Genomic DNA, 23,292 nt, shown 5'->3' with positions numbered 1-23,292 from the left:
ATCCCTGTGCTCGGTACCACAAATATATCATGACAACCTTTTTAGTGTTGCAGAGAGCTGTAAGTGCTCTCTGTTCAGCTACCCATTATTTTCAGATTTTTTAATTTTAATTTTTTTTTTTTTTTTTTTTTTTTTTTTTTTTTTTTTTTTTTTTTTGGTGCCTACAAAGCATTATGCTAGCCTGTAACAGAACCCCACGTCTGCAATAAAAGCATAGCTCCCCGGCTGCTCAATGCACAGCCCAGTATATATTGCTACAGCTTAAAAATATACCGACAAATGAATCCACCTGATGCCCTTTGAAACTATTCCCCATAAACAACATTAAAATTTTCCTCAGAAGCAATTTTATGCAATATTTGCCCTCTGCCAACCCTATGCCTCACCCCCCAAAATATTTATGTAACAGCTGCACAACTGCAGTCACTGGAAGTCTTCATTCCCTCCTACTCACTGCTCTTCGCGTTTACATCCTCTGAATTCAGCTGAGACAACTAAAGCAGAATGACACATCTGATGTTTTTTTCTAGTTCATTCATATTTCCAGACTTTGTTCTGCTGAATGCATCCTTTCAGATTCATGGCTTCACTTCTGTGACAGTGGCTGGCATCATCTCATCATAACTTTAAACACATAGCTCATTACAGCTGAGAATAAAAAAAAAATAATTACTTTGAGCAGTCAAAATAAGTTTCTTCAAGATGTTTCACCACGTAGCTGATCTGAAGTTAACAGATATTAGACAGGAAGTTTTCAGAAGAAGCATGTTTACTTGAAGAACAAAACCATTGATAAATACTCTCAGTTTAGGGAAGTCAGCTTGGTTATCTTCTTTGCTGACCAACAGACCTCTATCCAGAAAATCTACTGATGAGGGTCACTATGTAATTCTAGTAACATCAAGTAGGAATAAGCAGGCAAGCCAGAAGAGAGCATGGCTACTCTTAACCCATTGAGAAAACTATTGTTTCAAAAGGCACTAACAATATAGCTTACAAAAATGTACAATAACTGTCTTAGTTTTGTTTATATTTAACTGTAAGCATCACTTCTCTTCTACTATGATATTGGTTATTTCTTCTCTAACTTTTTCTGTTAAAAAAAAACCCTTTTAAATCACATCTCTCAGGATGACAGTAGCAGCTGGAAATTAATCACTAGAAATGCACGTGTAAGGTTATACAAATCTTCAAACAAAAGTAGACTCCGAGTTCATAGTAGACGCTCCAAGAAATGCCAAAATGAAATTTTAATGAAAAAAGTTAATACAGTCACTTGCGGACATAACTTTCATGAGACAACAGAACGAACAGGTAAGACAAAACAAACATATACAATACCTTGAAGCTTTGTAAAGCAGCTATCACCTTTGCTGTTGAAATACGTTACTAAAATTAGCAGTACAAAAAAAAAATTAAAATAAAGTGCTTTTTACAGATCTGTCAAACCATATAGTTATCATCAGCCAGATAAACTTTGCATCAGCTGAGGAAAACTGTCATAACTGACCTTTCCAAGCCCCTGCTTTTCAGGGCAGGGAACTTCACTAAAGACCTGTTTCCAGAAAGACAAACTAAGACAGAAAAGCAAAGGCAATCACAGTTGTAATCACAGGCAAAAATTGCTGCAGCTGTTTACCAGCATTATTCAAAGGTAATGTGAAAGGGCACCTTTGTATGACTAAAACAGTAACTGACTTCACTCATCCTGTTTTACCCAGACACAGCTCTCTGAAATCAGTATTTTATCTAATACATGAACTTGATTGAGTTAGAGTGCTCTTAATTCCTGGCTGTCAGGTCAAGCTGGGAATCCTCCTCTATAACTGTAATAAAGTATGTCATATACAATATAAATAATAATAAATAGAAATTTAAATAAAGAGGAAATCACAAACAAGCATCAGAATGCATTACCCAAATATTCATAAATATTACATAAGGATCAGTTTAGTTCCAATTTATTCATGAGTAATTTAAATCTTAATTGACAATGAAACATAAGCAGCAATATTGAAGAAACTTAAAGTCACCATCAAGGGAGCACCAAGGTCTATTATGGAAAGTGTGAGATGGCAAAAAAGCACTAACAGCTCACAGGCTATTAAAGGATCCAGCCTAATCTCATCTGGAGCTGCAAATTACATATCTCAAAGCATCATTTGTGGGACCAGATCACAGTATACCATACTAGATCACACTTTTACTCCAGTCCCACATTCAAAAGTATCCGTTGATTTTCCAGTCTCTCAGTTTGACCCAGTGATAGCAAGCTTGGTTTTTTTCTGTTGTTGTTGTTTGTTTTGGGTGGGTTTTTTTTTGTTGTTGTTGTTGTTGCTTTGTTGGGGTTTTGTTTTCTTGGTTTTTTTTTTGGGGGGGGGGGGGGGGGGGGGATTGTTGTTGCTTTTTGCTTTGTTTTTGTTTAATAATTCATATGGATTTCAACTCTGTAATAGTGGCCCTGTTATTACACAGTAATTAACACTTAGAAGATGAAGGAGAGACAGTTTGTGCAACTCCTCAGATAAGTGTCTAGTCAAAGACAATAGTATTCAACTGAAAGCCTTACGTAGAGTCCAACAAGTTCTGGGACTGGCCCTTATATACCTCCAGAAAGTGGCAACAATTCCAACCCATAAGCTATTTGTCAAAGCATGACTAAGTAAGAGTAAACACTGATTTTATCTACAGATCACACCTCTGTAGACCCTTGATTTGTATGGCACTTCGAAGTTCCACATTTTTCAGTAGGAACAATACGTTTTACACAGCAGTACACTGGCATTTAATTTTGTGCCCAAGAAGTAACCTGTAAAAACAACACATTAGTTATGCATGCATTGTTAATTTCTAATATGCTTCCTGTTAATAACATTCACACGCAAATGTGCCTAAATCTCATTACAAACAAATTATTACTGACTCTCTCTCTCTCTCTCTCTCTCTCTCTCTCTCTCCAAAACAGAATTTCATCTCAGTCTACATTTTCCCTGAACTCAGATCTGAAGTCCCTCGGTCCGCAGGGCTACACAGACAGTAGATCATACAGACAATGTTAGACCCATGTGAGCTTCCCAAGCTGTCCAAAGGAAATGTACACTCTCTCCATAGTGCTTCTCTTCTGGCATTCAGCTGAATACAGTCCAGCAGTGTGCCAGCATCTGGACAGAATAAACTGGCAAGCCACTAGTTTTTGTTCTACCTAAAGCAAAGGGCAAGGCAAGCCCTAAGTTAGCTTAGGAAGAAAAATATTTTCCTTGAAATCACACAGTAACATTTTTCTGAAGTTTTATTCTTCATCCTTATAAAATATTTTATTTTCTGAGCTACTATTCCAACATTACTATAATCAAAGTATTTTCCCCCTTTCAGTTCAGCATGCAAATTAGAAAACTATTTTAAATGGCTTGTTCAAAGTTCTATAAAGAGAACATTTTATTCCATTCTCAAAGCCTTTGTGATGCTACTGTGCACTTGCAGAATGCGCAGGAAGCTCAGAGCTGAATAAAGTGAGGTGCCTTTTCAAATTCCTTTTTGAAGACGGTTGGTCACAGAACTTCACTTCAATGTTGCCATCACTGAACGCCTCTCTCCTGGCCTCATCCGAGTCAGTGGGAGCCCTCTGAGAATCACCTGCCTTTTGCCGCCTCATAGTAATCCCCGAGTTCCCAAGTTGCCTGGTTGGTGATGCATTTTCTTTGACAACGCAGAAGCAGATGGCAGACAGAAAATTTTTCTTGAAGTTCTCATTCATGAAAGCATAAACAATAGGGTTGCAAATAGAATTGAAGAATCCTATGATTTGAACAATTGCAAAGATCATTTTGATTGTCACATCATCATACTGCTTTTCAAAGTTACCTGAAAGGAAAAACAAAACATGCTAAAAGCACAGAACACCACCCACTGCTTAACCCATATACATGTAGTCCAGCATTAGAAACTTTTGTTTAATGTCAACAAAAGACCTCGGTACAGCTTATTAGTATTAGCAATAGGAATTAATCAGCAAGCAACCATCAAGGTCTATCTTACCCAACCCATGCATATGCAATGTATACAAGTAATGAAAGACAGTAGTCCAAAAGAGGAAAACTATTAGCCAAAAAAACTCACTCAGTGGTCAAGAAGCAGAAAAGCTTCCTGATCCTTAAATATATGCCATGTTTATTGTTGTGCTGGCTCTGCCTTTCACATCCATATCCAAGTACTATAGTAAGTACTATAACATAACACAAATCCCTGTCTTGTCACTGGACCAGAAATGGATTCTTCACCTTACAGAGATCAACTTATGGAGTAAAAATACATCATCTTGATACATCTCACTTCTTAAATTATTGAGATCATAGAGAACTCCGAATTCCTTGAATTCACATACTTGGCTATCAAACTATGGAATAACCAGTATAAAGGTTTATATGGCAATTAAAGGCCTTGCATTAGCTGAAATAATCCACAAGATTATTTCAGAGAACCTAGTTCACCAAGCATTATGGGCAATATTAACGAGACAACTCAGACCACTTTAATAGTTACAGCTTTGCATCTTTTATTCTGCACAAATACAAACATTTTTTCTTTTGGCCAGCAGGCTACAAACTGCTGAGTTATCTGCTACCATCTTACCTGCAACAGAAGGCAAATAAATGCCTGCTGCATTTGGAAAGTAGAGTACAACAGTTACTGCTCCTACAAATAGCCAGCTGCATAGCTCCACATGCCGTCACAGTTCTCATGTAGAAGATGGGAGACGAACAGTGCAAGACCCAAGTAAATTTAGGCAAACAGCACAGAGCAAAGATAACAAGATGGAGTTTCAAAAATAGTGTCCAACCCAGAGCACTGTAGAAGTTCAAGTGGATTAGCAGATAAAAATGGGGATATTAATCCCTGTTGTCCAAGTATTTATACTTTCAAAATACCTATGACATGACTAAAACCAGGGCAAGTGAAAGGATAAATATTTCACATTGGTTTCACTCAAAGCAGTATGAGAACTCGTGTAGATGTGTAGATGCAAGTAGAAGTCCTTATTCAAAGTTACTTGAACAAGAGATTTTCTACTTGGAAATAGCTTTCACCTTGAGGTGAATGAGAGTAGCATAACAGACAAAGAAAATCATCCACAGTGATATGCTCACCACCCTAATATTCAAGCCTGCTATTTCTGGAATCTTGTTATACCTCATAAACCTCCTTTTCAAGACTGGATTATCTGCTGCACAAATTCAGAATAAAACAATAGCAGTCTTCTCTCTAAGAACATGCGTTCAAAAAGATCTGTAGAGATTTCAAGTTCCCTTTCACCCTTTCTGCAACAAAGCCCAGTAGAGCATACAGCAAGACAGAGACTTTTCATTTTTAATTCATTCAGTAGGAAAGAGGAGATGTGGCTGACACACAAGTGTATTTAAGATACAAGACAACACTACATCTGATAATATTTTTTGTATTTAAATTTTCTGTGAGCGCTGCTGAACTGTCTACAATTCAGATTTCAGAGTAATCCATCTGTTGTTGATTATGCAACTCTATTACAAGACAGTGACCCAGGATTTCAAATGTTAACCTTTGCTAGCAGAAGGTATATTATAGCTGAACAGCACTAGCCTTTCATCAGCTCTAGTTTCATTATGAAAAAAACTAGGAAAGGCTTTATTTTATGACACATTGCAAATACTCACTGTATTCCATCATCATGTGAATAATGTGGAAAGGGGCCCAACAGACTGCAAAGAGAAACACCACTGTCACCATCATAACAATTGCTCGCTTCTTCTTCCTGAAATTGCATCAAGACATTTCATACTAAATCACTATGAATTGATTTGTAGTTTATATATGTCTCATTAAGTTAGATTTGCCAAGATGTTCTGATGACTGCAGATGCAAATAAAACCCTGGAAAAATTATCAGAAGTACATAATTCCCTTTGAAACAAGAACTACAGCAGCATATAAATGCAGTAAATAAACAACACCTTTTATTTCTCTGTCAGGAAAGCAAGGCATTTTGGGGCTGCAACACCTGATTATACGGGGAAAAAAAATTGACAGAGTTGGCAGAGCTACACATGCAACATTCAGACTTTACTGGTAGGTGAAATGCTGGAACAAGAGCATGAAATGCACTTCCTCACAAATTCTCACTGTTCTCAAAATTACATTTTATTCGTAACTAGATTTATAGATCGCAAGATAGATCTCTCACTTAAACTGAAAAGTTAACTCTTGACTGGTAGCAGTTATAGGATCTTCACTATGTGAAACGGTTGCTAGGCTAGGGAGTAGCCCAAAGTTCATCTCAACGTAACTCATGTAAGATTGCACACTCTTTCAGTTTTGACTGATAATGGCTCACTTCCATAGGTACTTTGTTACATAAATGTTTAAGGAATCATTTACTTCCAAGCTGCTTGCTAGTCTTCTCCTTTCTTAATGTGATAAACTCCCCAATGAATAGATCTATTAGAGGTTTCTATCACATCATGCACCAGCTTGATCTGCCAAATTAAGGGCAAAGATGTAATATAAAGAAGTAATATAAAAAGGTAGCCCATGTACACTACTAAATAATGAAGTTGTTATAAATGTAAACCAAGTTACCTTTTTCTCCAATTGATAATTATTGGGTTTTATAACTTTTCAGATACAGTTACTATCCAGATGGTTTTAAAGAAGTCTGAGAACACTCAGAACTCTTTGGAAGTTATAATAAAATAAACTGTACAAAAGTAATTTTCAAGTGAATTCTGTTTTTTTTCTTTTCCCCCCCAAGTACTGATTTAATTTATGAAGGGATCATAAAGCAGTGTTCCCAGTCTCAAAATTATATAAAGAATTCTCCACAGACAATATGGAAATAATGTAGAAGTTATTTTCCAACTCATGGCCTACTTCTTTCAAACAATGATTTCACCAAGTGTAGTATCAGATTTATTGAGAAAACTTGGCATTCACAGTATGGCAGTTCTGCATTTTGATGAACACTGCTTAAGTTGCCTTCTTTTCAGTATCTTAAGTAACTAGCTAGCATTAGAAATCCAGGCTATGCCTGTAGACTTTCCCATGAATAAGAAATATTTCTTTGCACTGAAATACAACAAAAAAGATAGCAAGAACATTTCATTTTACAAACCTTGATATTTTAGACATTTCACTCCCATGAATGGTTTGAAGAACTGAAGCATCTCCCACTCGTTTCTTAATCCAGAGTTCATAACCAATTTTAGTGTATAAGAAAAGCATCAATATCAGTGGAAAAAGAAAGAGTATAACAAGTATAAAAGTGGTATATATCTTCTGATAAGTTGGACTGGCCCATTCTTCCAAGCAACAGATGTGCACTTTTTCATACAGGAAGTCATATTTAACCTGTAACAAGCATAAAGAAGATGAGTCACTACAGTAATAATACCAAACATAAAAACAAAGCACATTCAAATTTTCCTTGCTCTTATTACAGCAACTGGAATTCATCAGAGAATTTTTCTGATGTGAGAAAATTCTTCCAAGCACTTTTTCACACCAAGTGTTGTGTTGATCCAAGTTGGCAGAGAGGTCAGGAGATGCTCTGAGTTGCACTCCTCCTCAAAGCTTTTTTATATCAGGATTTTCAAAACAAATCTTTGCTATGTATTTTGCAAGTAGAGACAAGTATCTAGAAACTTCACATACTATTCCATTTTAAAAAAGAACAAAGTAAATTGGTAAACATTCAGACTCACAAGTAGCAGATTCTGACAAGCTATTTTTTCCCTCCCAAAAAGTACAGTATAATCTTAAGCTATGATGGGCAGTGAATTACACTTTCAACTAGACACAATTCTTCAAAATCTTGAAGACTATGCCATTTTTAAACACGAACCTGAGCCCTACAACTGCTGCATGTGTCCCCTAAAAAAAGAAAGTAAGCTACAGGGCAAATCTCAATACAATTAATGCATTTTGATAAAAACAGGGAGGGTTAGACATGACTAGTCCCTGCTGGCAGTCCTTCTTGCAGTACATGCGAGACCTAATTATTGCTCTTTCTCATGCTGGCACACAGAACAACCAATTTTTGTTATTCCCTTCTTATATTTCTCAGAAGTTTAGTCAATCTCATTGTTAAATGTGCGAAAAGATCCGAGAATTACTGAGTTGAAAACATGAACTGCCATTTCACCTAACATACCTCAAGCCGTTGCACATGCCACATAGGTGACCCAACAATAATGGCCAGCAACCAGACTATGCCTGTAAACAAATACATCTTTTAACAAGAAGCATAAGTTTTGGAATTAATAGTTTTACAGCTTCATCTTTAGAAGTCAAAGTAGACCACTGAATAGCAGTTTTCAATGTGAGACATATAACAGCCAACATTCACATGTGTAACAGCATGATCTCCCATTTTCAGTTCAATTTTTCTCAAAAATGCCTTTATTTATCAGTATCCACATACAAAGGCAAATGAATTTGTAAGAGCGGTGTTATCTCTATTCTCTTTATGTTAAAATGGAAGGATTATTTACACCTATGACAATCTTTTAGCAGTGCTTGCACATTTTGAACCTCACAAAAAAAAAAGGCTGCCAGAGGTTTAAGTCTCAGTTAAGTAAATATTTAACTTCACATTCTAGATTTATTGTCAAGATTTTGGCAAGTAGTTACTCTATGCATAGGCACTTCCCACATTACGTTATAAACATAAGCATTCTCTCTCTCTGAATCATTTGTCTTATCAATGCATTCTGCTCATCATACCATCTGCACCAGCTACACTCTATGTACACAGTTACTGGAGACACCTAAGATCTTACCAAGCATCGTGAAAGCCCTTTTATTGGTGTACTGCCACTTCATTTTTAGTGGATGCACAATTCCCTGGTGTCTTTCCACAGCGATGCAGGTCATTGTAAGAATCTCAGTTACAATGGCAGTGGATTGAACAAATGGTACCATCTTGCAAGCGAAGGCACCTATAATAGTCAGAAGGTAAAACACGCAACTGCTGCAGATCATGGTAAAATAATAGTTAACAGTAGTCTTGTTACTGAAGTACTATCAAGCAAAACAACTCATCAAAAGCAGTTTTCAGTAGTCAGTGTTGTGTGCTACACCTGTGAAAACAAGCGTTCTAAGGACACATTAATGCCTATCGTTCCCACTCTACTCTGTGCTGGTGCAGCCTCATCTTGAGCACTATGTTTGCTTTTGGATGCAGCGACAGAAGGACATAAAACTACCAGGGAGCATCCAAAGGAGGGCTAAAAGATGGGGAAGGATCCAGAGGGAAAGATGTTTGAAGAGCAGCTGAGGTTCCTTGGTTTGTTCAGTTCAGACAAGAGAAGAATGAGACTGAGGGGCAGCCTCATGGTGGCCTACAGCTCCTCACAAGGGGAGCAGAAGGACAGGTGCTGATCTCTGCTCTCTGGAGACAGTGACAGGACCCAAGGGAACTGCATGGAGCTCAGTCAGGGGAGAGTCAGGTTGGATGTCAGGAAAAGGTTCTTTGCTAGAGGGTGACTGGGCACTGGAACAGGCTACCCAGGGCAGAGGTCATGGTCCCAGTTCCACCAGGGTTCAAGAAGCATTTGGGCAATGCTCTCAGACATAACATTTAAATTCTGGGCGGCCTTGACTGGTGCTGAGAGTTGGACTTGTTGATCACTATGAGTCCCTTCCAACTCAGGATGTTCTACAGTTCTACATTCACTAGCTCTATATCAGCCCCCCTATTCTGCTTTTGTTCACCATGTACTCTCAAATGTGCCAGGAACACTACCTTTTACCTTCACAGCTTTTAGAAGGTCACTTGTTTAGACATAGAATATTTTGCAACAGAAAAGTTATTTCTGTTCATTTAAATACTACTCTAAGTATTGTAGCACCTAAAGCATCATTTTGCCAAGCATTACATTATAAGTCCTCTGTCTAGGCATAACATATGAAAAAATATAACATCTTCATAATTTTTCCATTCTTCATATCATCCTTTTTTCCTGATTAAAACATAATGTTAATGGCACTGTCCAAATTAAATGCAATTTCCTGGCTGTATTTCGACAATTGCATATGTTCCCTCTGTGAGATGCTGTATTCATGTAGAGCTAAATACGTATCCTCAGATTTCATTGCTGCTATAGCTTCCAAAAAGTACATATTTACTTCTTAATATGTTATTAGTCATTCTCCATTACTCATTTTTAAGTCCCAGCCATCTTAAAAATTGTGGTTTAAATGAATCCTCATCAAAAATGTTGTCTTAATATATTTCCCAATCTGCTTCCTATTTACACAATTTCTGTTTGTTTTTCTGATCCCAAGACCATTTTCTATTTCTGCATCCCCAAAGTTCCTTTACATTCTTACAGTCCAGTGTCAGCTATTCATTTCAGGAACAGCTGCAGCTATTTCCTTTACTTGATCATTAATTACACCTTACCCACATATAATTGATAAACTCAAAATAGCCAAATGATTATCTGAGTCAATTCTAAAATTAAGATGCTGCAATCACCTCAGGAAAGAATACAAAACCAGAAAGAACACCAACTGGCAACTACCGAAACACTATCCTGCCCTCCACAATGGGAACAAGAAACAGGTACACTCCTATCCAATAGGCCAGGCTAAAAGCCACTGTAGCTTACAAGAAGAAAATACCTCATTACTGGTTGTTTTTCCTGTTTGTTTGTCTTTTGAACAATTTTTACCACTCAAAAGTGAAGAAATTTAAACAAAATCACTACTTGGCAAAAGTATTTTGCCAAGTTGCTGGCAAGAGCAAAATAAGCACAAAGTAAGCCCCACATGTATTAAGGTCATTATTCTACAACTTTGACATTTTATCACTTTCTTACTAGACCCAGAACAATACAGGATGCACCACACATACAATCACCAGACCTAGTCAGTAAAATTCAGAGCCCTTCAACCAGAGTGCACTGAAACTTCCATATCAAGTCACATCCTCACACGCTAAATACAACCAAATAAGAAGTTACAGCTTACAACCCCTGATTTCTTCTAAAACAGCCTACTGTCATGAGTAAAACAGAGCTAAAGAGATCTTCAGTCAGATCCAAATCCCTTGAATCAAAATGAAGAAACTGCTGGTTTCTACAGCTTTCACTGTTGTTTTTCTCCTCACTAACAAAGTTAAGGTAGAAGAGACTCCTGGAAAAAAAAAAAGAAAGAAAGAAAGAAAGAAAGAAAGAAAGAAAGAAAGAAAGAAAGAAAGAAAGAAAGAAAGAAAGAAAGAAAGAAAGAAAGAAAGAAAGAAAGAAAGAAAAAGGAAGGAAGAAAACTACATGAGCAGAAAAGCAAAATCTTGACAGGAAAGAAAAATGTCTAAGCTCTCCTTTCACAAGATAAGCCCAAGTTTGAGTGTTAGAACTATGGGCAAAAGAAAAAAAAAAACAAACAACAAAATTTATATGCTTCTTCTCATGGTCTGAAAGAAGTCAAATAGCGAAGCCCACTTGAACCATACTCCACTGTAGTGGCTTTACTGTTATATACCTCCCTTTCACCAAAGTCCCAGAACACCAAAATATTCCTAGGAAGCAAAGAGGTATCAGTGTATTACCTTATGGTAACAAGGTGAGGCAGTGACATACACCAAAGTTATGAGACAGAATTTTCAGCCCGCGTCTAACTATTTATTCCAAGAGGAGACAGAATACCCAAGTTCAATGAGTGGTAACTTCCATATTAGGAATAGAAAAAGAAATTCACTGCAGTCAGATTTCTCTTGCCTTTACTAATAAGTTCTCATTTTCTTCCCAGTAACTAACTGGGAAAGAACACAGGTTAACATTATGCCTTCAGTTGAAAATCCAAGAAAAAAAATGCAGAATTTTCTGATTTCTTGTCACTGAAGACAAATTCACAGGAACAGATGAACTAAACTAATGTAACTAATTCTTAAGAAAAGTAGTAAAAAGATGCTTCTCATGGCAGAGAAACAGCTGAAGTAGAAACACTTGCTCAGCCACATGGCACACATTTCAATTCCTTGATGGATTGAATCTTCGCAGCCAAAGCAAGATAACAGCCACATGCATCTCTGGAACAACAACAAAAAAAAACCTACCACAATTTTCCAATGCACAGTAGTTAAAAGCTACTAGAAAAGCCACTGCATATCAATAATAAAAATAGAACAGTGTTTTAATGCCAAGGCTTCTCATACCATTAAGGCAAGGGTCTCCAAACAGCAACTTGCATTAGCACCACCATATCATTTTAGGGCTCTTCTGCATGCATTGAATTGTCTCTTGCTATACAAAAGCTTCCTACCTTGGGAAGCTATTAGATACTCCAGTGTTTCTCATGTAAAGCCTCACCAGATTTAAGTAACAGTAACAAGAAAATCCCCTCTAGTTTGTAGGAGTATTTGAAATTTTTTAACAAAAAAAGAAAAAGAAAAAAGGAAAGAGTAAGCACTTAGAATGTCACTACCAGCATTAGGGTCATAAACTTCAATGGAAATCTGATGTCAGAACTGAGATCCAGCTCCAGCATCCTTAATTATGTTTGAATAGGATTCAATCCTTTGTGATAACCTCTTCTGTCAAATTTAATGTCCCCAATATGTTTCCACATAAAGCCTGTGCTTATTTTTCTAAATTTCCATTATATTATTTACAAATAGATATCAGACATTCCAAATTGCTTGATGATAGATGAAGATTTTCCGCAAGTCTTTTAGTCCATCAAATTATATAGCTCATGTTTTTATGGTACAGACACTAACAGCTTTCGTATGCAAGAAAAATGACAATTACTCACTTTTAAATAAGGTCATTATTTCAGAACAGTGGCAGTTGGATTGCAATGGGTGGGAGTAAAGGAACAAGGAAAAAGACAATCTGGAACCATAGTTTCAATACACTAGATATCTCAGTGCAACACCACCAGTTACTGCAGGAATATTCTGAAATAGAATATCTACATGGAGATAAACTCCTCAGGAGATCTTTCCAAAACACTGTTTCCAAACCCATAAACCCTAAGTCAATTTTTTCTCTTAAGAGAAATCCCACTGCTGTTGAGTTTCAAGTAGATTACTGAAAGAACTTTGCACAGCTACAGAAGTCCAAGTGTGATTTAATTTGGGCTTAGGCAGGAGATTTAGCTGCCTAATATCTCCAGCATTGTATGTAGCCTGGAAACAGACTGTAGGTCTTTCAGTCAGTCTTGACAAGCACAGAACAGGATCAGAGAATAATGGAGTAATGCTGGTTGAAAACAAACTCAGCAGGCCTCTACTCTGGCCTCCTGGCTCACAGCAGAATTAGGAACAAAGCCAAACCAAATTAGATAAAAATCCAGAAGATTCCAATCTTGAAAACTTCCAAGGCTAAAGACAGCACAACCTTCACTGGAGCAACCTCTTCCTCTGTTCAACTGCAGTCACAGGGAAAAATCTTCCTTAGACTGACTTCCTTCTTTCAGTCAAAGGCTCTTTTCATGCAATGTTTTGAAGAGTCTGAATGCATCTTCTCAGTAATACATTTGAACACACAGAGAACAGCAGCCAGGTCACTCCAAAACTCTCTTCTCCAGGCTGAACAAGCCCTATTCCCTCAACTTCTCCACCCACCCAGGTCTCCCCACCCTGACATTTAAATGGTCCCCTGCTGAATTCATATCAGAATATCAGTATCTATATTTGGTACAGTATATTCAGAACTGAACATTCTGACCACATTGACTTGATGGGTCAAGTCAGGTGAGGTAGATTTTACAGAATCTAAGTGTCCTCAAAACGCAGCTGATATCTCTTACTCCTTTTCCTTAACTGAGTAACGAATGTAATCACTGAACAATTGAAATGTGAAAAAGGGCACCTGGAATCCTTGCTTTCCAACCTCAAGAAGAAACCCTTATCACAAGGGTCCCAGATACCTTCAAGGACAACAGTTCTGGGGATTCTCCCTGAGATTGACATTAATTTCACTTGGCACAGAAGGTAGGTTTAACAAGTTTATGAAAAGCTCCATCATTCACCTTAGTTCCAAGCTAAGCATCACTTATAACTAAACATACCTACAGCCTTTAAATCACTGAAAACAAAACATACTAAGTCGTCATTATTTGCCTTTCAAATACGTGAAGTGCAAAAACAGTAGACAACAGAGCCAGAATATATTGTTCCAGCAGAATTCTAGAAATAAAGGCCTACTTGACATAGCAACCTCACATCCTCGCCCACCTACACAAACTGCTCTGCTTCCCTGTATATTTATTCTGTTAATTGACTAAAACTGGCTATCTTCTATCAGGCCTTATACTGACAGATCACCTGGTAAACACAGGGAAAGAGAGCAAAGAAGGAAAAACTTTAAAAGAGAAAATCACCTATTTTCTGCTTCTGTGCATCTCATCCTTGAGTTAAGGAGATTTCTAGCTATTTTCATAGGATGAGGAAGGCATTTTCCACTTCTTCCTCTGATCCATATTAGAAGCCCGGCTAGACACACGTAAACTGAAGCTTCTTAAACTGAAGACACTTAAGTCTGACTCCCAAACCTGTGCAAACACCAGCTATTGACACTGACTACACTTCCAGCACACAGCCAGACCTATTTCAGGTCTTAAAAGCACCTGGAACATCTGTAAATTATATTGGATAACATGATAACTGTTCCTATACATTAGAAGTTTTGATATGACTCCATGCACTGAAGTCTTCTTCTGCTATAACTGAGAAGCACAAAAAACTTATCACTATTTATTAGATTCTCAGAGGGTTCTGTTTTTGTTTTGTTTGTTTTGTTTTAGCTGTGCCTATATTAAATCTTTTAGAACAAAGTTTTCTTTTAGATCTTTTGCAAACTGTCAAGAGGCTTTAGTAATCTGATATGCAGCAGAAACAATCTGATACATATTTTTCAAGGATTTTTTTTAAAGGACATTAAATCATTGATTTTTAAAGAGAAAACTGCTAGGAAAGTATCTCCCTGCCTGCCTCCTCATTTTTCAATTAATCCTCCTGCAATATAGAAAGATGTGACATTTTGTAAACACTTTAAAACATACGTATTTAAGATATTATCAATATCTTTAAATTATCAAAATACGTAACTTTCTACAAGCTAAATCTTTTGGCAAACCTTCCAATAGCTTGTTATTGAAGACAGCACTGAAGCATTTAAATACCAATCATTTCCAACAAAGAAAGAAAATAATTTCCAGAGGATTACTGGGAATGAAAATAACTAATTGCTTCTTCTTTTCAAGACATTAAGAGGCTCCCCGAAGTATCCCTTATGTACTGATGAAAACTGCGTGGTTTATTCAATCCATTATGAGTGCTCCCCAATGACAGCATATTCAAAAGTCTGTAAATACAAACTGTATGTCCTAAAACAATTCTTCATGTCTTCATTATCACTATCATTGTCCCTGTATTGATGAGTTTGCTGTTTCATCCTCCGTTCCAAACATCAATATTTTTTTTCTTTTAATAAAGGCAAAATCCTAAAACTATTCTCTGACAGAAGTTAAATTGCTCCTTCCTCTGTTCAAGTGTTATTGACTAAGCCCTTGCACTGAAAGTCTTTATCACAGCTTGTAAAATAGCTCTCTCCAGCTTGCTTGATGCAAGCAAGGTCTGTTTCCTTGTATTTCGTAACTTCACGGCAGAGAACAAGTCTGCTGCAATTATACAGACAATATCCCTAAAGGTGCTTCAGACTAGATTGAACAAGGCACATTTTAAATCAATTCTTGGGCATATAGGTATTTTGTATCCTTAGTAGTTAAACTACTAAGAGAAAGGTAATTTGACTCTCACCTATTACCTAGAGAAGACAACAAATGTATATATTATTCTGACCAAAAAAAAATACAAGTCTAGCACATAATAGTCAGACTTACTGCAGATCTACTATTTATGGTCAATTACAGCTGCTGAGGAAATTGTATGGTGTGAGCTCACTCATTTAGACCACATGCTTTGAATAGCCATAGATGGTTTACTAATGAATATCAGAGTCCACAGAATTAAATCTGTGCTGTGATTTGAAAGTGCGAACACAAACTAGGATAGCTGACCAAAGAACTCTGTCTTCACACTGTCTGCAACCCTTCCCTACCAAGAGTCATATTCAACTTTGCCCACAGTCTGGCAAAGCCTCCGAAACAGGCATCACAATCTTCAGGCAATCTCAAAACAGCAGTCTATGTCAAAACACAGCAATCAATGAATAAAAACAAATACAGACATGCAAGGATGCATTAAAGCTGTGCAGCAAAACATTGCTATAAGAACACCAAACCACCACAGGATACCATTATCATTTGCAACTGTGGCAGAAAGTAATTCAGACTGGGGTGTTTGGGCAGGGATAGAAGTCAAGGATACAGATCTCTGCGGAAGAGACAAATGGGACTTGCTTTCAGAGAGCAAAACGAAGCACGGTAAAGAGTCTCAATTCACACAATATAAGGTAGAAATTGCCAAGCACTTCTACCAAGAATACAATAATGACCTAGCAAATAATAATAATAAAGAAATAATATAAAATTGCCCTAACCAATCCATCCATATCCTCCAACTTACTTATTTTGCTTAATCAATGCAACAAACAATTTACATCAGTCATTCTGTTGAATGTTCATAGAAATTAATGTGATGCACAGCTTGCAGAAATTCCCTGGAAATGTAATTATAAGCTTCCTTATATCAGCATTCTTTTACTGCTTTCATCAAATGTCATCCCACCAATATATTACATAATAAAAAAAACCGTAAGCCCATTATTCCCCTTACTGAGGCACTGGATAACCCTTTCCTCAAACCATCTTTACAATAAGTCTAGATAAAACTTAAATTTGAAACCTAAATAAAAAGCTAAAAAAAAAAAAAAAGGAGCCTCTAGTAACTGCCTGGTTTCACTGTTGAGTATTACGCCCGTGAGCAGAGTATGACAGCATTATTAAAGTGAGACAGAATGAAGAAGTTCACAACATTACACTGACGAATAGAAGTGAGATCTTATAGAGATATCTCTAAGTATCAGACACAAGAGGTCCACTGATTCACTAAGATTTTGTTAGAAAGGAACATTTATTCATACTCATACCAAAAAAAAAGTATTAATACTACTTGATACAAGGTGTCTGGTGAAGAACAGAGAAGAACCTAAATGTAAAACTAGCTACAGCACAACACTTGGATTTCAAGGAAGCTTTTAGAGATGAGCAAACTGCTGCACCAAGGTAAAAATAAAGTCTCTAAAAAAACCTCCTTGTCTCTTCTTGATACCTTCAGTGAGCATGGGAAGCTATATCTAGCAAGCAAATAAGACCCACACCTTTCTGAAATGATAGCGATAGAAGAGGCAAGATAACTAAAGGCATGGGTGTCCAATCTGTTGGCCTGCCTGGGCCACATGGAGCAAAGAGGAACTGTCCAGGGCTGTATCCATGAAGGTTGCTCCTGAAGTAATGACTCCTAATTACTTCCATGGAAAAAACAGATGAATGAGCATAATAACACTACTTGATAAATTTCCAGCTACAAAAAAAAAAAAAAAACAACTTTTTCAACAGTCACCAGCATTAGCTATGTATTTTCATCAGTGATGAACAAGAGTCTGCATGCCACACTTGTAACAATCTGTTCCAGCAAAGGTGACCTACTATTGCCACTGCTGAAATGCACCACCCACCACCTCACTGTGCTCACATTCACTGTTCGGTTTTCATAAATGTTCAGCAAGCATCAATGGGTGCCACTGTTTCCACATGGAAGAATTAATTCTACACTTCTGCTTCATATGCACTACCATATCAGATGCCATTCTGTCAGACTGCCTCTCTGCTGCCACCTGTTCCACGACAACAAAATTTAAGGGGATAATGGTGGGAAGGTTCAGTCTCTACTGCCATACCTCCAACATCTGCCCCCAATATCACAGGCTAACATAATAAAATATGAGGCATTATTTTCAGAACATCCCTCATAAAATATACTACATAGTTGATGTGTACAAGCAACAAAAACTAGTTTTTATTTTTATTTTTTAATTAAAAAGTGCAACTAAAACATAAAACTAGTGGGATATGTGACCTTGCTTTTCTGAAACAAATATATCAGGTTGGTTCAGCTACAGTGGTTGCAATTCTCAATGAGTTCTCAAGGTGTTCAGTAGAGATTTTTGCTGAAATGTTACTATTCCTGTGCTTCATCCTTGAAAACTACTGTTCACAAATAGTCATACTGCCAAAAGGTGGTGAAGTGAGTAAGGTGTGACTATGTACTGAGGGATATTTCTATCTGGTAAGATAGGGCTTATAAAAGACTGGTAAAGAGACATAACTAAATTTTGGGTTGCAACTCCATACAATCCATTTGAAAATTATCATGTAATGTATTAATGTCAACTGAAAACGGAGTAGCATTTAAGCGAAGAAAAACCCCACCAATTTCTTTGTAATCCTGAAACTTACTTTCAGATTCCTTTATCAAAACAGAAAGCACGGTTGCAGATGTTTTGCTGTTCACAGGACTGCGTTCAGTCAATGTATCAAACTCCATAAACTTACTTGCCACAATCTGAGTTAGCAATTAACTGTGCCCTGGTTTCAGCCCAGATGGTGTTCAGTGCTGGACTGGGCGATGTGGTGTGGCAGAGCTGCCACCATGACAGCATGGGGCAGGGAGCTGCTGCACTGTAAGTTGTGCTGGGCTGCATGCAGCCAGCAGGTTGGATGTAACTGAACACAGCCATCCCAAATGCCACTGTGCACTCAGTAGGGCTCCAGGTGACCCAGTACTCCCTAGATGAGAAAAAAACAGCTTCTGACACCAGTCGTAAGATGCATTCTGATGCATTCCACATATCTGACAAGATACAAAATCCACAAGAACGACAAAGTAAGTGTACAGTAATCTGATTGTTTTGCCCTTTTCTTTCACTAGGGGTATTGTACTGCACAAAATGAAAACAACATAGTTCTCCAGTTGCCCCAGACAGTTCAGCAAAGGTGCTGCTGTTACACAGCTAAGTAATTGTTTTCAGAAAATAAAGCAACTCTGGTAAAATTTGGCTGGCAAGTAAAAGCACATTTACCTTTCACAGTGCTGTCATCAGTGTGACCACAAGACCGCACTGCTGTCTCTCACCTACGATCAGAAGAATGCAAATTCTCAACTGTTCCACTCTGTGCCAAAACCGCTCCTTGCTGTGTGCATCAATTCATCTTTTAGTTGAGCTCCAATTTCATCCCCTTCTTACAATTAAATATAATATCAGTGATCACTTACGCCGAAGATGTAATTTTAATTTTCTTTCACATTACTGAGAGATCGCAGAATTTCTATTTAAAGGTCTTCTAGAAGTTACAGCCTTTTCAGTAGCAAAGCATAAACAAGGAATGGAATAATACATTGTCACTTTCACAGTCTCGTGCAGGTGAATAGATTAACAGATCTGAGAATTCGAAGTGAGACAGATTCACCCATTTTTGGTCAAGATGGTGCTCCTCCCAGATTCTGAATGTGTTAGAACTACATAATAAACAGGCAAAGCACAACACATTCAGTTTCTTGAGACTTCAATCACTGAATTGTAGGTGAAGTTAGAAATTGTTGAAGAGTGTACTGCAGAAGAAGTCATGCCAGTGCCTTTCAGATCTGACACAACGGAATGAAATTCTAGTAAGCTCAAGAGGAATACGATTCAGTTTGTAAAGAGTTTAGACAAACACTATCACAAAGGAGTGACTCTACCTTTCACAGTTATTTTACATTGTCAATTACGAACGTTTTCCTTGTGGTCCTACTTTGAACTATGCACACCACCTGGGGGCTTTTTCAGTGTACTTCACCCTTCATTTCAGAAGGAACAAAACAGGAATGATTCTTTCCTGCTAGCATCCCCTCACAGAGATAACACTGGTTGGTTAAGATGTTAATGGCTACATTAAAGCCGTGGCTGTTAATACAATCGTACTTCTGTATCTACAGCCTAGAGCGACTGCTGTTCTGCCCTCACCTCTTCCTCTTGATTTTTGAGGAGGGAAAGAAGATAAATAAAACACACATACACAAAAATGGAAATAAATAATTGCAACAGAAAGGTCAGTACAAAACATACTTGTATCTCAGTACATGTTACCTAGGTGCTCATTTTTGTGACATAAATGCAGCTAGATCAAGAAGGGAAGAGATTAAATATCCAGAAATTCAATGATATTTCTAGTATCAAGGGCTTCAGGACAAAGTACTTTTCCCAGCAGAAATATATTACATAGACAAGTCATCTTTTTCTCAATAGTTGTGAGCTGGAACTACCCAGGACAGACGCGTTGCATTAAGATGGATGAGATTAAACTTCCTCAGGCTAGAAAATGGAAGGCAAAAGGAAAACTGAACCAATAAAACTAGCAAGGAAAAGTCCTCCCAGTCTGGCAGCCTCCGATAATATATAAATGCAATCACCATTTGTGCTTTACAGTATGATCCTCAGGAATCAGATACCCCTGGGGTACCATCATTTTATATTTCATTTGTTTCCCTTCGTTCCCTTCCATTCCCAGTCAAGGCAAACATTCATCAGTTGTGTTACTTATTATGCCCTTCCAACATCAGGATGTCAGTTAAATCCAATTGTCCTAACAGGACAATTAACGTTGACATCAAAGTCAACAAATGGGAACTGTGAATCCATTTGTAGTAAAGAAGCTCTAAGACATCAGAGAGTAGACAAAAAGTACAGTAAAACCCATACAACAGCATACCTCAAAATATCCAAATACTGAAAACTGAAGATCCATGTGTCAACTATGCTGTGATTTTATACTGACTTCTAGATTTTGTCAAGCATCATCAATAACATAAAGGGAGATGTGTATGCAGAACAATATGGGTAAAGCACATCTTTGCCATATCTGCTGCAATTCCACCTCAGGTGGAAGCTTCACGCCACCGAGCTTTCAGATAGCTCTGGTCTCAAACTGGTTCAGTTTCAAACTGACAGATTGGTATCCTCCCCTACAAGAGAGAAGATTCACAACTGTGATGTTTAGAGGAAGGTACCCCAATTCAATCCTTTCCCTTTTGTGTGGGATCTCTTGATGTTTCCAGAAACTTACTGCTGTATTCTTCTCTGAGCAAGGAGAAGTAGTAGTACAAAAGAAGGAACAGTTGTATAGCTAGCAGTTTTCCTCTTATTTTTATTTCATACCCATATTAATCTGGGGGCTCAATATCAATATTAAGATGTACCATCTGCAAAAACAGCTTTCCTCATTGTACTTATCATTAGTTGCTCCTGTAGTTTTGTATTTATCACTTCTCCACTTCTCAAAACCTTTGAGACAAAAAATAAGTAAATAAAAGTAAAACCTACTTCTCACTGTGTTAGGTATCCATGTTTCAAACCTCTGCTTTTCAAGTTTCCTCTGACCTACCAATTCCTATCTTGCATTCTCATCCATCAGATGTACTGAAATTAAACGTTAATGCTCTGAAGAGAGCCTCAGTTCAGTACCTCCCAGCAGCACAGGAAGCCTCGGAAACTGAAATTAATGGAGTCACTTTATGGACACCCTTTTTGTTACAAACATTTCAAGCTGCCATTTTACAAAGACCTTACCTGCTCCTTGTTACAAAACCAGCCCTTCCATTTTATTTATTCAACACTGTGTTTTAGGACCAAGAAGAGGAAGGTAAATGACCTTTAACTAACATTATATCACCTCTGTCCTTTTGTCACTTTACTTCTTTGGACCTGGAACGCATTTTAAAGTGCTTGCTAGGTATCAGAGAGGCCTTACACACAGGTCTTTCATACTAGTGGCAACACAACACAGAATCATTAAGGACCACTAAGATCATCCACCCCCACCATGCCCACTGCTCATCACCCTTAGTGCCTCAGTGTAGGTATCTACATGTTTATTGAACAACTCCAGGGATGGTGATTCCACCACCTCCCTGAGCAGCCTGTAGCAGTGCATCACCTCCCTTTCTGAGAATAAATGTTCCCTAATGCCCAGCCTGAACCTCCCCTGGTGCCCTGTTACCCGGGGGCAGAGGTAGACCCCACCTCACCGCAACCTCTTTCCAGGCGGTTGTAGAGAGCCTGAGGTCTGCCCTGAGCCTTCTCTTCTCCAGACTGAACAATCCCAGCTCCCTCAGCCGCTCCATGTAAGACTTGTGCTCCAGATAACAAAATTCCCGAAATAAAAACATATCTTGAAACGACACGTTACTACAAAGGTAAGTTCTGTCTGTGCTCTCTGAGAAGACGCTCCTTTTCCCCATCAAGGGTTAAAGAGCTCTAACTTCAAGTTTTGAAGAAAGAAAAATAACACCCCTGCAAGCGTGCTCCACCAGCACCACACGGGCTTACAAACGCACCGCAACTTTTAACGAACGCACGCATGAAAGCGCAGCGCTTTTAACATCACCTGAGGGAGCGGCGTAGCCATTACTTAACTCCACAGATACTCAGCGCTCACGGATGTAACACCGACCGCGCAAAGTGTTGACCAGCAGCTCAAGCTGTGGAGCGGACCACCCCCCACACACACCCCCCGAGCGTGCTGAGGGCTCGGGAGCAGCTGCCCGCCTCAGGGAGCGCCTCAGCCCGGCGGCACCCAACGCGGGGGGACCGCCGCACCCGCCCGGCACGCACCGCCCAGCCACTCGGAGGAGATGTTCTGCAGCATGGTGAAGGGGACGCAGAAGAAGGCGATGAGGAGGTCGCTGAGCGCCAGGGAGCAGATGAAGATGTTGGTGACGGTCCTCATGGCCCTGCTGCGGGTCACCACGTAGAGCACCAGGCAGTTGCCGAAAAGCGTCAGGGCGAAGATGAGCACGCAGATGAGGACGAAGGCCACCTTGGTACGGCCCGGCAGCTCCGGGACGTACACCAGCGGCTGCAGCCCGTACAGGGCGATGAACTGCTCTCGCGTCACGTTGTTGTCCCGCAGGAGCTGCGCGAACTGCTCCGGGGTGATGTTCAGGGAGCGCATGGTGCCCTCCTCCCCTCGCGCTCCGTCCGTCCGTCCCTCAGCGCGCCCGGTCGCGTCCCACCATCACCGCTCCCCGGCCGCTCCGCCCGGGCGCCAGGAGAGGCGCCCAGAGACGGGCGCCGCCCGCGGGGGCAAACTTTGAGGTGGAGGCGCCGCCTGCAGGCTCCGCCGCGGCAGCCAATCAGCACGCAGCTCGCCGCCACCCCCGCCCCGGCTGCTCCACGCGCTGCTCCCCTGAGCGGGGTTGGTCTGAGGTAGGCGCCGGTCGCCTCTGCCCCAAAGGCTCCGGCTGCCCCGGGTGGGTGCT

General features: G+C 39.0%; 1 protein-coding gene across 2 annotated transcripts; it reads right to left on the bottom strand.

Moving 5' to 3' along the window:
* Positions 1 to 1,219: 1,219 nt before the first annotated feature.
* Positions 1,220 to 23,099, bottom strand: QRFPR (pyroglutamylated RFamide peptide receptor). 2 transcript variants are annotated; one of them, NM_001127170.2, is made up of 6 exons: positions 22,646 to 23,099; positions 8,807 to 8,965; positions 8,179 to 8,240; positions 7,141 to 7,376; positions 5,688 to 5,785; positions 1,220 to 3,861 (listed from the first exon to the last, which is right to left on the bottom strand). In NM_001127170.2, exons 1-6 carry the CDS (start codon positions 22,983 to 22,985, stop codon positions 3,464 to 3,466), a joined length of 1,293 nt encoding a protein of 430 aa, NP_001120642.1. In that variant the 5' UTR covers positions 22,986 to 23,099; the 3' UTR covers positions 1,220 to 3,463. The 2 variants fall into 2 exon arrangements, with proteins under 2 accessions (NP_001120642.1, XP_015131760.1); XM_015276274.4 differs by having other exon boundaries at positions 5,688 to 5,732.
* Positions 23,100 to 23,292: the final 193 nt, after the last annotated feature.

Source organism: Gallus gallus, chromosome 4 (genome assembly GCF_016699485.2).
Source record: "Gallus gallus isolate bGalGal1 chromosome 4, bGalGal1.mat.broiler.GRCg7b, whole genome shotgun sequence".
Classification (NCBI taxonomy): domain Eukaryota; kingdom Metazoa; phylum Chordata; class Aves; order Galliformes; family Phasianidae; genus Gallus; species Gallus gallus.
The sequence above is the reverse complement of the archived record's forward strand: the minus strand, read 5'-3'. Positions and strand labels throughout refer to the sequence as shown.

What these genes read in the sequence shown, in the direction of transcription:
- QRFPR (NM_001127170.2), bottom strand. Translation starts at nt 22,985, where the DNA reads ATGCGCTCCCTGAACATCACCCCGGAGCAGTTCGCGCAGCTCCTGCGG. An exon ending in AAGGGCTTTCACGATGCTTG is followed by an intron (nt 8,241 to 8,806) that starts GTAAGATCTTAG and finishes ATTTGTTTACAG; the next exon opens with GCATAGTCTGGTTGCTGGCC. An exon ending in TCACATGATGATGGAATACA is followed by an intron (nt 3,862 to 5,687) that starts GTGAGTATTTGC and finishes TTTTCCTTTCAG; the next exon opens with GTAACTTTGAAAAGCAGTAT.